General features: G+C 46.2%; 1 protein-coding gene across 1 annotated transcript in view; it reads left to right on the top strand.

Annotated features, from left to right (window-relative positions):
• The window catches only part of LAMB2 (laminin subunit beta 2), a 76,465-nt gene that overhangs the window by 24,730 nt on the left and 37,505 nt on the right, over positions 1-14,230 (top strand). Inside the window, exons 9-14 of the mRNA XM_032212031.1 lie at positions 540-728; positions 5,106-5,285; positions 6,492-6,604; positions 6,687-6,766; positions 9,094-9,229; positions 11,139-11,297. Of these exons, the coding sequence (XP_032067922.1) occupies positions 540-728; positions 5,106-5,285; positions 6,492-6,604; positions 6,687-6,766; positions 9,094-9,229; positions 11,139-11,297 (857 nt within the window). The remainder of the gene's footprint in view (positions 1-539; positions 729-5,105; positions 5,286-6,491; positions 6,605-6,686; positions 6,767-9,093; positions 9,230-11,138; positions 11,298-14,230) is intronic.

Raw genomic sequence — 14,230 nt, 5'->3', positions numbered from 1 at the left:
AATTACATGCAGAAAACTCTTACGCGTGAAGGGGTTTAGAGAAGGGCTAGCTCAGCTCTGGGACAGGCCTCAGCAGCCATGCTCTGTTGCAGGCATAAAATGCTGGCTGGGGCCGGCTTCTGTTTTGCCACAAGGGTTCAAACAAGAGTAAGGAAGAGCCTCTACGTCCTAGCCAGGTGATTCAGGGGATCCATAAAGAGCCAAGGTGGCACAGTGGTTAGAGTGCAGTACTGCAGGCTACTTCAGCTGACTGCTAGCTGCAGTTTGGCAGTTTGAATCCCACCAGGCTCAAGGTTGACGCAGCCTTCCATCCTTCTGAGGTGGGTAAAATGAGGACCCAGATTGTTGGGGGCCATAGGCTGACTCTGTAAACCGCTTAGAGAGGGCTGTAAAAGCACTACGAAGCGGTATATAAGTCTAAGTACTGTTGCGATCCTTGTGGTCTCTTGGATGCTGCTTCTGGTGTGGTTGAAGGGTGGGAAATGCCATTGGCTGGTGGAGTGTAGAGGGAAGCACCTGTATGTTCTTGCCCTCCTCAGAATGCAACTGCAATGAACATTCCCACCGGTGCCACTTCGACATGGCTGCGTACCTGGCCACGGGCAACGTCAGCGGTGGGGTCTGCGATCAGTGCCAGCACAACACCATGGGCCATCACTGCCAGTTCTGCAAACCATTCTACTATAAGGATCCCACCAAGGATATCCGTGATCCTGGCATGTGCAGAGGTAAGAGAGGCAGCTGAGGGCGGGCAGAGAAAAATGGACTCTCAGGATTGAGAATCTGCAAGAAGAGAGGAATTTTCTTGAAGACAGGCTCCAGTTTTCACCACTGGGAGAGCTGGAGGACAAGAGCACAGGTAGTTCTCAACTTACAACCATTCATTTAGTGACCATCTGAAGTTGGAGAGTCTAAAGTTACAACGGCTCTGAAAAAAAAGTGATTTATACCGTTTTTCATACATACGAGTTGTTGCATTCTGATAATAATGGGATCAGAATTCAGACAGTTGGCAACTGACAGGTATTTATGAAGGCCGCAGTGTCCCAGGGTCACATGATCACTTTCTGCTACCCTCTGAGAAACAAAGGAAGCCAGGTTCACTTAACAGCCATGTTACTCACTTAATGACCGCAGTCGTCCACTTAATGTGCAAGAAAGGTTGCAAAATGGGTCAAAACTCATTTAACGTCTCGCTTAGCAAGCAAAATGTCAGGCTCAATTTTAGCCATAAGTTGAAGATTACCTAGGTGAAGGCATCTAACCCCTGATATTTCTAGGTCCTATCTGCCCTTTGAACCTCTGTTGAAAATTAAATCCTAAAGATTAAGGAGACACATGAAATACCGTGTTTTTTTCCAGAGTATAAAAACCCACCAAGATTTTGAAGAGGTAAATTAAAAAGAAAAGTTTTTGCCCTCTGCAGACCTCCCAAACCCTCTGCATGCCTCATTTTTTTGTGAAAAATGGGGCATGCAGAGAGTTTGAGAGGCCTGCAAAGTGCTCCTAGGGATGGGGCAAAAATGAGCAAAAAACGCCCCATTTTTCCTGTTTTTTGCCCCCCAAAAGGGCTCCTGGGGGCTCCTGGGGACTGGGGGGAAGCAAAAACTGGGCCGGTTTTTGCCCTAAAAAAAGGACATGCATAAGGTTTGGGAGGCTTCTGGAGTACTCTGTGTGTGTGTATCAAAAACAAGCCAAAAACAGCCCATTTTTCACTGTTTCTTGCTCTCCCCAGTCCCCAGGCCTCCCAAACCTTCTGCACGTCCATTTTTGTGAAGGGGGCAGGGTTTGGGGAGGCCAAAAACGCTGTATTCAGTGTATAAGACGCATCCAGATTTTCACCCTCTTTTTTGCGGGAAAAAGGTGAATCTTATACTCCGGAAAATACGGCATGTGGCTGTGGGGATGCGTGCAGCCATTGGAACTCTGGAACCAGACTGCACATAGGTTTTGAGAGTGTCCGTCGTAACTTTGAACCAACAGTGTAATCCTCTGAAGTCTGCTACTGGTTCGGTGAGTCTGCTTCCGAGCACACACACATGTGCACTTGAGGTGCGCCCTTGCAGCGTTAAAAAAGGAACATTTTGAAACCTTCCGAGTTTGCAAAGTTAAGTAGAACAATTGGGGGGGGGGGAATCCACCGTGCCACGTGATTTAGATTAGCTAGAAAGCAGGAAATCTGACGATTCTAGCTAATATAAATTGCCCGTCATAGCTGATCGTCGTAGCATTTCCCCTCTGCTTTGAACGCTTGATAAACAACTGGTCTTTAAGCAAGGATTACCCGTACTTAGTTGAAAAGTAAGTAAGGAGATACATACATAATTATTCTCTTTTTATTCAGTTATCTCACTAGGGACAGCAGCCTTCTGGCTTCCCAGGCTTCAATGAAATCCCTAAGGAGAACATAGGGAATTCCCCTCATGGGGTATTTTAGGAGCAGAACTTCGGTCACTGCTGAGAAAAATTCCTGAGGAGAATTTCTTCTTCCTCTGGAGAAAGTTAACCTATCCTACTGCTTTATTTCTCCCCTAAAAAGGTGGAGAATTTTGAAAAGCCATTTCTCCCCAGTGCTAACCACAATGCTTCCATCCTGTCATGGAACAGAAATCAATGGAAAATTACGCTTAGATTGTTCAATAATTGACTTCAGTGGTGTTTCTGAGGACTGAGAAATACCTTCTGCCTGGAGCATTTGAACAAGACAAAAATATCCTTCTTGGGAATGGCTGGTTGTGTTCCCCTTCTCACAGCCACAAAGTGTCTTAGTGCCCCTGCTACTACTGCAGCTTTGTTTCCCTGAACATACAGACCTGTGGTGGCGAACCTCTGTCACGAGTGCCAGAAATGGCACCCAGCACCTTCTCTGCAGGCACGAGAGCTGTCGCATCAACTCAGCTCTGCCGCATGTGTGTGCACACCTCCCACCAGCTAGCTGGTCTTTGGGTCTCTGTCATGCATGCATGGGGGGGGCAAGGGGCATGCGGGGGTTGCGCACACATATGCGGGGCAAGGCACATGCGTTGGGCCGCATGGGGGGTGGGGCACATGCAGGGGGTCACACTTGCATGCGGGGAGCGCATGCGCGGGGCCTGCACGTGCATTGCATCTTGGGGTTTGGGGCGTACACTTTGGGCATTCAGTCCAGAAAATGTCACTGGTATAAACAGAACCCTGCAGATCAACAGCAGCACAAAGCACTAAGTGACAATCTGCAAAAGCTAGATTGGAGGCTTTGGAACCAACGTGTTCGTTGCGCATTCAGTGAACGTTGTTCTCTGCATCCATCTACACTGGCAGTGGTAGTCAACCCGGTCCCTACCGCCCACTAGTGGGCGTTCCAGCTTTCATGGTGGGCGGTAGGCGTTTGCCGTAACTCTGCTTTGTAAATTTTATAAAGTAAAGTTACTTCCCTACTTTATAAATCACCATTACTGTGGAACCGGTAGGCGGTCAGAACATTTTACCACTAACAGAGATAGAAAAGTGGACGGTAGGTATAAAAAGGTTGACTACCCCGATCTACAGGTTAGGCTGCCTGTTTCTTCATAGCTGAGCTAGCAGAGTGGAGAATTCAGCCTTGTGCTTTTCAACCTTGGCAACTTTAAAACGTGTCCACACATCTTAAAGTCGCCGAGGTTGAAAAAACGCTGGCTTAGCACAATGGCTCCGCACAATGATGGGAACTTAAAAGGGCCATGTTTCCACTCAAGCTTGAAATAGGAAAGGTAAACTACAGGCAGCCCTCGACTTAGGACCATAAATTCAGCCCAGAATTACAGTCGTAAGTCGTGCCAGTCATTAAGGAGTCACCAGGTGACCATGTCCGATTTTACAACCTTTTTTACAGTAGTCATTAAGTGAAGCAACACTGCTGTTAGGTGAGCTTCATGATTGTTAAGCGGATCCATTATCTGCAATGGGCATTTTTTGCTGGAAACCACCGTGTTTCCGCCCAAATAAGACTCTGCCTTATAGTTTTGCCACCAAAATACCAGGTCTTATTTTAGGCCGGGGGGGATACTCTCCACTGACTCACCTCACTTGTGTGCATCAACCCCAGCCTCTTCTTCGCTGTCAGAACTTTCTCTAGCAAGTCCAGCAAAACTTTCCTGAAGGCCTCTGCAGCCGATAACAGAGCTCTGGGTTGATCCGGAGCTCTGCTATCGGCTACAGAGGCCTTCAGCAAAGCCTTGCTGGCTGCAGAAGAAATGGGCCGAGGTGTGCAAGGCAATGGTTGCAACTATCCGAAGTAGTAGGGCAGCACCACACAAACCCCATCCCTACTCTAGCTTAATTTTTACCAGTGCACCTTGGAGCGGGCGGGGTCTTAAATAGGGCTTATTTTGGGGGGTAGGACTTATAATTGGTGTACGTGTAAAAATCAAGCTAGGACTTACTTTCTGAGTAGGTCATATTTTCAGGGAAACACGGTTAGAAGTAAATGCTGGTTTCCAGCCAAAAAATAATAATCATAAAGAGCAACCATGTCAGTGTCGGGCACTGCAAATAGCCATAAGTATGGACTGGTTCCTTAGCACTCAAAAAGTGATTGTGTGACTATGGATGGCCGACAAAATTTCAAATCCAGGCCGCAGGTAGCCCTGAGGAGAGGTCTACCATAACTTAAAATAGTCACTAAGCCACTGGTCGTAAGCTGAGGACTACGTGTAGTATCTCACCTTTTCTTTTAGCAACATTATTAGCCAGTGATAATCCACGAAAAAAAGATAGGGTGGTGTTGTTGTTTTCTTTTTAGTTTGGATCTGAAACCATTTGTGTGTTAATTGTTCCCTGCTGGTCTTTCTTTTTTTAACTTTACTTTAGTTTACTTTATTGCCATTGCACCTTGTACAACGAAATTAAATGTGATCTTCAGTGCGCAATGATAGTTCGGCTTGTGGTTGTTAAGGAATCATGTGCAGTCATTAAGTACAACATCATGGTGGCTGGTTTCCTCACTGACTTGACTTATTGGAAGCCGGCAGTGAAGAGCAGAAGTGGGGATGATGTGACTGTGGGAAATTCTTTCTTTAGAATCTGAATTTGTGGCCAGTGTTCTCTTCACCACAGCTCCATAATTCCCCCCCTCTTCTGCCATGTAGCTTGTGACTGTGACCCTGATGGGACGTTAGACGGCGGAGTGTGTGACACACACGATGATCCAATGCTGAGGCTGATAGCCGGACAGTGTCGGTGCAAGGAGCACGTGGAGGGAGCCCGCTGTGACAGATGCAAATCTGGATTCTCCGGACTGAGTGCAAAAAACCCACAAGGATGCCAGCGTAGGTACCTTCCTCCTTGAAGGGTTCCCCTGGGCTTAGATGGGGTTTTCCACTAGGGAACCCCACATGATTCTAACCCCGGCTGGTCTCTTGGAATGGATTCCCTTAAAGTAGGGAAGCTTATCAGGGGTTGCCACAAAGAAGAGGGAGTCAAGCTATTTTTCAAAGCACCCGAGGGCAGGACAAGAAACAATGGGTGGAAGCTAATCAAGGAGAGAAGCAACTTAGAACTGAGGACGAATTTCCTGACAGTTAGAACAATTGATCAGTGGAATAACTTGCCTCCAAAAGTTGTGAATTCTCTAACACTGGAAGTTTTTTCAGAAGAGATTGGACAACCATTTGTCTGAAATGGCATAGGGTTTCCTGCCTGAGGAAGGGGGTTGGACTAGAAGACCTCCAAGGTCCCTTCCAACTCTGCTATTCCATTCCATTCCAGGGTAGCATAAAATGAAGGATACATTTGAAACTCCGGCCCTAAAGCTTAGTGGCTAAAACTTCAGCTTATCTCTCAAAGCCAAACCAAAAAAAAGATAAAAGGAATGCTGTAGGGCTTCAGTGGCCGTCCTCTAAAAGCTGCGAATAGCAATAGCACTTAGACTTATATACCGCTTCATAGTGCTTTACAGCCGTGGGCCATGTGGGGTTTGCAACTGAGCCATGGAAACGGCCAGCAAGCGCATGCATGCGCATTTGCATCCTCACTTGTGTGAGCAACAGGCAAGCATGTGCGCATTCCATTTAAGTGTGCACATGCCTGCCGGCACCTCACACGGAACCATCTCCTCTCTCCCCTCCCCATCGGCCTGCAAAGCCAGAAATATTGGGGAACTCTGATTTACAGGCCTCTCTAAGTGGTTTACAGAGTTAGCCTATTGCCCCCCCAACTATTGTTGTCCTCATCTTACCGAACTTGGCAGGATGGAAGATTGAGTCCACCTTCAGCTGGTCGGGATCGAACTCCTGACAATGAGCAGGGTTAGCCTGCAATACCCAGACTGTGGGGAGCGATATGTTGACTCTGTAAACCGCTTAGAGAGGGCTGAAAGCCCTATGAAGCGGTATATAAGTCTAACTGCTATTGCTAATACTGCATTCTAACCACTGCGCCACCACGGTTATCCAGTGGGGAAATACATTCATTGTGGTTCGATAAACTGGGAAATTCTTGAGACTGGAGTGAGCTTGCCATGTTTGACTTAACAGGCTGCCAGTGTGATCCCCGAGGCACAGTGCAAGATGGCCCCCAATGTGATGCTATCACAGGCGATTGCTTCTGCAAACGCTTGGTTTCTGGGCGCAGCTGTAATCAGTGCCTGGTAAGTACTAGACAGTTAATTAACACTTGTCCTTTGTGCATTGTGTTTCTCTTGAACTAATAAACCCTATGTTGCTTTCCAGCCAGAACATTGGGCTTTGAGTCTGGATCTGTATGGCTGCCGTCCTTGTGATTGCGATGTAGGGGGTGCCTACGACAACCAGTAAGGAACTATGGCTACAGTTCTGTGTGCAAATATGGAGAAGCTGGGTGCAGGGGAAAAAATGGGTGCAGTAACCGCCATGCAATATCCAGGATGAGAAAAAATGAGATGGGATGGCGAAGAATCAGATTGCTGTGGGAGGAAAGGCGAACTGTTCTGATCTAGGCTTCCCAAGAGCGTGGAGCAAATTCCTTGTCCCAACCAAAAAAAAACCCTTTTATTAATGTACTGTGAATTCTGCTCATTAACATCCAGAAAAGTCTTTCAAGGGAGGATTTCCAGTCACAGACCTTATCTGGCTTGGAGAGCTGACAGGCCGATAACTTCAAAACGTGACAAGGAGTCTCAGAGAGTCAGGAACCAATTAAGCGAACTAATTGTCTCCTGCAAACTCCACTCCCCTTTCGCTCCTCTTTTATTTGCTCTGGGAGGGGCCATTCACCGTCCACCTGTGGCCTTACTCCCAAGTTGACTCCTGTTCTTTAGCTGTTCCCTTCGTCTGGCAACTCTGCGCATGCACACACTAGGAACAGGCTCCAGCTGTTCCTCTGCCTCTCTGATGTTTGACTCCGAAGGCAGCCAATAACTGGCATATAGCTCTAGCCCCCATCTCTGCCTCCGATGCAGAGCCCTCCTCAGAGCCTTCCCCAGTCTCCAGGACTGGCTCATGTTCCTCCCCCACCTCCTCACTGTCCGAATCTGCTGCCTGCTGGCGGGCCACAACACAAAGGAGAGAGAACTCTGTTCTTATTTACCCCATCTTTCTTCCATATAATTCAGAATAAGATGTGTGCACCTGAGACAGAAGCACTGACTAAGCCTGAACCTATTTAACTTTAGTAAACCTCCAGAAGACCAAAGCCAGTTTTAACCCTGGGGACAAGGCGTACAGCAATAGCAATAGTTAGGCTTATATACCGCTTCATAGGGCTTTCAGCCCTCTCTAAGCGGTTTACAGAGTCAGCATATTGCCCCCAACAACAATCTGGGTCCTCATTTTACCCACCTCGGAAGGATGGAAGGCTGAGTCAACCTTGAGCCTGGTGGGATTTGAACAGCCAAACTGCTGAACTGCAGTCAGCTGAAGTAGCCTGCAGTGCTGCATTTAACCACTGCGCCACCTCGGACAGTCCCGTTCTCACTTAATTGAAGGAAGAGAATATTTGTAGCTCAGAGTTGAACAGCATCTTTGCCTACTCCACATCCATGTCCTCACTACTTCCTATCTCAGATGAATAAAGTTCTCCCCAATATACTTTATGCACAGAAACTAGAGTAGTCTTCCCTATCTTGATTTGTGGGGTCCTTGGTGCTCTCTGAACATGTGTTGGAAGAAATGTCCTCCTGGGTTCAGCTCCAAGTGGGGAAAAAGACACTGGAAACATGGAGGCTGCTTGGAAAGATGTTTTGATGGTGGACAGGACTACATGTCTTGAGTTCGTGAACAGAAAAGGGGGAATCACATGCTTCCAGATGCTGAGTGAAAAGAGGCCGAGATGCTGAAAGTTCCTCATTTTATGCCCTCTCTGGCCTTTGACCTGGATCTTATATTCTGATTAGTTGTCAGACTCCCATGGGGCCATGCGGGGGCAACTCTGTCCAAGTTTGGTTGCTTTGCTGGCTGATGTAATTTTCCCAGGTGCCTTGTGGTGAGTTTCTGCGGAAGGCTAATCCTACCTTTGTTATGTAGAGTAGACTAGCTCAGGCTTTAATGGCTCATTGACAAAGGGGGAGGGGGCAGGAAGCTGCAGGGAGCTACTTTGTCTTTAAAAACATGTTTCTCTCTTTTCACACCCAGGGAAATATGATATTCTGTCTTTTTAATATTTCCCAGGATATTTCATTTTTGTAGGAGAGGGGTGGGTTTTAACTTCCTACACTTGGTGATTTTCCTTGCAGACATTTCATTACCAAACTTGGTAATATCATCAGTGCTGGAAGGGAGTGGGGTTTGCTCTTATTTTTGTATACAATGTCCTTTCAGCATTGGTGCGAGTGTTCTTGGCAGTTCCTTGATTAGGGAGATGTTTACTGTTAGCTTATTTGTCCAAATTGTTTCTTAATTGCGGTATTGTTTCCCTTTTGGCCTTTTGATTGTCTCTTTTGAATGGCATGTAGATGTTGGTTAGGTTTGAGTGTGCCATGCGGTAATGCTGCCACATGGATTCCTAAGCAGAGTTTAACAACAAGGTCAATACTAATACTAATGTTACCTAGTTGGGAAAAGAAACATCCCAAGGAAACAACTAAGTTCAGAGAGCACCAAGGACCCCAAACCTGGGAGAACGCTTTGCTTATTTTGAACCTGGTTCCTTTTCTTTTAACAGATGTGCCAGAGAAACAGGACAGTGTCGCTGCCGTAGCCATATGGTGGGCCGGCAGTGCAATCAAGTTCAGACTGGCTATTATTGCATCGTGTTGGATCATTATACCTACGAGGCAGAAGAAGCCCGCCTCCACCAGGTGAGGAATGGCAAAGAATTACCTGGGAGTAATTTCGTGTGTGGCCTCAGGCTACCCTCTGGAACGAACTCCCCGTGGAGATTCGGACCCTCACCACCCTCCAGTCCTTCCGCGCCGCTTTAAAGATCTGGCTGTCCCGGCTGGCCTGGGGTTAAGATTCTAACCCCACCCGAATTGTGTGACTGTTGTGTTTTCTTTTTAATATGTTGTATTGTCTTCATGTTGGAAAATTGTTTGTCCTTCCCCCCCCCCCTCTTTTTGAACTGTGAGCCGCCCTGAGTCCCCCCAGGGAAAAGGGCGGCATACAAATAAAGGGAAACTAAACTAAACTAAACTAGCTACAGGGCAGTGGCAATAAAAGCAGGTAATTGTATATTTCATTGCTAAATGACCCGGTGAGGACAAGAAGCAGGGTAAGGACTTAGTTCTGATTGGGGGGAGAGGAGGCTGTCAGTCTTTACCTGTTGCCAGATTTACTTGCATCCACATTTATAAATTAAATCCTAGGCACAATCCCAAATGCCAAACTCTGTTCACTCACTCACTCACTCACTCACTCACTCACTCACACACACACACACACACACACACACACACACACACACACGTTTTGTTCTAAGCAGCAAAGGGGAAGCCTAGTAGAGACCAACTGCTAAGAAGCACAGCTTTTTAACACTTAGTGGAGTTTTAACCCTGGAAATACATATGGCAGTTTTGAAGGGATGCTTTAAAAAGAAAGAGAGAGAGAGAGAGAGAGAAGAGAAGAAAAGAAAAGAAAAGAAAAGAAAAGAAAAGAAAAGAAATATTAGGGAGAAGGCTTTAGAATCATTCTCCAAAAGGGGCTTTGGAATGTTTGGGCACACAAACACAGCGGTGTGAAATTCAATTTTTTTTACTACCAGTTCTATGGATGTGGCTTCGTGGGCGTGGCAGAGGACAGATACTGCAAAATCCCCATTCCCTCCCCACTCCTGGGGAAGGATATTAGAAAATCTCCATTCCCACCCCACACTTGGGCCAGCCAGAGATGGTATTTGCTGCTTCTCCGAACTACACAAAATTTCTGCTACTCATTCGCCAGAACCTGTCAGAACCTGCTGAATTTCACCCCTGATTTTTTTTTTTGCAGCATCTTAAAGCAGTCGTGTCTTTTCCTTGCGATTGTGCTAACCAAAGCTGCAAGAGCCATATAACCTTTGCAAGAATCTCTGGGGAGACTATTTCCTTATTGCTATTTTGCATCCACAAGCATTGAAATGCATCATGTTCTGTATTGTACAGATGTAGTATCTGCTGTGTTGCAGCTAATTCTAATTGTACTTATTGCTTTTTAATTTTTTTTCTGATCCTATTTTATTATGAGTTTCTTTGGGAACAATTTCAGGACTGGAAAATTATGTTTTATATGCAGATCTAGGTAAAGTGGAAGTTTTCTGATTCCGTTAAATAATTATGAATTGATAAGTTTGGTAATGTTACAGTTAATCCTCGGCTCATGACCACAATTGAGCTCAAAAGTTCTGTTGCTAAGCAGGACTATTAAGTTAATTTTGCCCCAATTTAAGACTTTTTTTGCCTCGGTTGTTAAGTGAATCACTTCAGTTGCCAAGTTAGGAAAACGGTTGTTAATCGAGTCTGGCTTCCCCATTGACTTTGCTTGTCAGAAGGTTGCAAAAGGTGATCACATCTGCAACCGTCGTAAATATGAGTCGGTTGCCAATCATCTGAACGTTGATCACGTGACCTTGAACATGCTTCAGTGGTTTTGAGTTGTAAAAACTGGTCAGACGTCACTTTTTTTTCAATGCCATTGTAACTGTCACTAAATGAACTGTTGCAAGTCGAGGACTACCTGTAGAGATGTCCTTCTGAGGAAACGTTAACTGCTTACCATTCTTTCTGTTGGCAGGGAGCTGAAGTTATACAGAGAGTATCCCTACCTGGCCGTCCAGTCACGTGGACCGGGCTGGGCTTAGCTCGGGTGCTGGAAGGCAGTGTGGTAGAATTCCATATCAACAATGTGCCATTTTCTATGGAGTATGATATCCTGCTGCGCTATGAACCTCAGGTAAGACCCCTTTGACTTTCCACTTGTCACTCGGCTGCTGCTTCTCCATTGAAATACATCAGTGGTGGGATTCAAATTTTTGTACTCCCGGTTCTGTGGGCGTGGCTTGATGGGTGTCATGGCTTGGTGGGCGTGGCTTGGTGGGCGTGGCAAGGGAAGGTTACTGCGAAATCCCCATTTCCTCCCGATCAGCTGGGACTCGGGAGGCAGAGAATAAATGGGAGCGGGGCCAGCCAGAGGTGGTATTTACCGCTTCTCCAAACTACTCAAAATTTCCGCTACCGGTTCTCCAGAACTGGCCAGAACCTGCTGAATACCACCTCTGAAATACATCCTTTGGGAACACAACATTTTTATTAATTCTGCCCTTCATAATTTAAAACAGGGGTGTCAGACTCAATTTCATTGAGGGCCGAATCAGGGTTGTATTTGACCTCAGAGGGGCTGGGGGAGGGCATGGCCAGGGTGTGTGTGGCTAGCTCGACTCACCTGTGTTGGGGGCGCCTGTGGTGGCCTAAGCACTCTGTCTTTGGTCCTCCCGAGCTCTGTTTTCAACGGCAGAGGCACTGTTGCTGTTTCCAGACCGGCCCCATGGGCTGAATCTAAGAACCCCACGGGCTGGATCCGGCCCACAGATCTTGAGTTTCATACCCCTGATTCAGAGGTGAGTTCCTACCAGTTCGCACCTATTCGGTAGAACCGGTTCGTCAAATCTACCGAACCGGTTAGAAGAGGTTCCACCAGTGGACCCGGAAAGCAGGCCACACCTACAGAAGAGGTTCCAAAAATTTTTGAAACCCACCACTGGTCCTTGGATATGATTATTCTACACTATCATGCTCATATTTATAAAACTCAGTGCCTCTGTGAAAGGTAAGGAGGACTACTGCGTTTGTGGTGCAATCAGAACATTGCGTGTGTTGAAGTTGTTTGAACGCAAACCAAAGATGCCTTTTAAAAAATAAGTTTACATCATATTCTTATGCATGCCAGTGCTGTGTGTGAGGTAATTTAAGGTGGTTCTGACAAGTGTCGTCAGCATCTTCATATCCGGTCAGATGGGCGGCAAGCCACTCCCACAAAGGAGACCACACCCACAGAGTAGGTTCGAACAATTTTTGAAACCCACCACTGCCCTGATTTAAAATGTATGATATACTGTACTCATCAGAAATCAAACCTTTAATAAAATGATTAGGGATGTATAAAATGAAGGCATCAGCGTAATAAAAGCATGTTAGTGACAAGACTGCAATGTGCAACCTTTGCCGTTTTCTGGCAAACCCCCCCACCCATTTGGAAAAAATGGGGTTCACTTAACAACCATTCTTTTCACTTAATGGCCACGTGATTTGTTTAACGACTGCAAGAAAAAATATTGAAAAAAATGGTCTGGACACAGGGGTGCCTCTACTTATGATTTCTAATTGAGGTCCTAAATTACCTGCAATGGTTACTTTAACAGAATTCCCTAAATTTTCATTGTCACTAACTATTTAAAATGGTGAATTTCAACTTCATGAATGTAAAGTTTAACTGGCACGGTTGTTTTGGTTTGCTGCTAAGTTTCATCTGCAGCATTCACGAATTTTGAGCTTCTACTGCAGTCTTTTTCAATCTTGGCAACTTTTGTATGGATTTCAACTCCCAGCCAGCATGCTGGGAATTGAAGTCCATGGATCTTAAAGTTGTCAAGTTTGAGAAACATTTCTCTATCTACCGTATTATTTCAACTTCTCTACCTGCTGTGAGGCCTCCACTTCCCAAACTATTCCCTTTGATTTTGTTATTTTACAGCAACCTGCTGTACAGAAATAAAACATCTGGAGGCCATTGCATCACTTGGTCCTCATGCCAGGAAAAAATGTGTCTGCTGCCCAGAAAATCCCTGTTAAAGGCCTAAGTATAGAGCCTGTTTTCTTTTTTTTTAATTGGCAATCACCAAAACAATACTCTTAACAACTCATGTCATTGTCAGGGAGGAACTGATTCCAGAACCTGTATCCTCAATTGCCTCTAATTTTTTGTCAGGTTATATGTTTAGCTAGCAGATTCTCAATGATCCTTATAGCAGGGGTGTCAAACTCAAGGCCCGTGGACCAGATCAGGCCCTCGGCAGTGGTGAAATTGGAAATTTTTTACTACGGGTTCTGTGGGCGTGGCTTGGTGGGCGTGGCAGGGGAAGGAAACTGCAAAATCTCCATTCCCACCCAACTCGGGGGCCAGCTACAGATGGTATTTGCCGATTCTCCGAACTACTCAAAATATCCGCTACTGGTTCTCCAGAACCTGTCAGAACCTGCTGGATTTCACCCCTGGCCCATAGGGTGCTTAGATCTGGCCCGTAGGATCATCCTGGAAATAACGGAGGACCGCCCTGCTCTGTTTTTGCTGGCAGAGGGCTGCAGGAGGATTCTCTCCCCCCCCCCCAAGCACTGCCCGGGCCGCCACAGGTGCCCCCAACATGAGTGACATTGAGCTGGCCACGCCCACCATGGCCATGCCTACCCAGTCCACAAGGTCAAACACAACCTTGTTACGACCCTCAATAAACTCGAGTTTGACACCACTGCCTCACAGGATCAACGTATTTCATTTCTCCGTTTATTTCTCCCACTTCTGAGCAAGGAATTCAAACCAAGTCTTCCCATTTTTGTTTAATAATACGTGGCTTGGAAAGATTTCTGCAAATCTGCCCCAGGGAGAAAGTTGTGTTGGTCTAAAATTGTCTATGGAAAGCTAACGGGGAAAATCAATCCTCTTTGCTGGTGTTGCCTGTGGAAAATCCTCCCTTGTCCCACCCCACTTTAAATTTCTTCATGCTCCCATTCCTTTTGTCTTAATTCCATTTAAAGCCCTCAAAACACGGTCTTCTCATTCATATATAAGTCTGAACAGTTTTCACCTTACTATCTGTCCCTTATTCTTGGCCG

The sequence above is a fragment of the Thamnophis elegans genome, chromosome 2 (assembly GCF_009769535.1).
Source record: "Thamnophis elegans isolate rThaEle1 chromosome 2, rThaEle1.pri, whole genome shotgun sequence".
Taxonomy (NCBI): Eukaryota; Metazoa; Chordata; class Lepidosauria; order Squamata; family Colubridae; genus Thamnophis; species Thamnophis elegans.
Note: the sequence above shows the minus strand (reverse complement) of the source record. Positions and strands in the feature narration are given on the sequence as shown.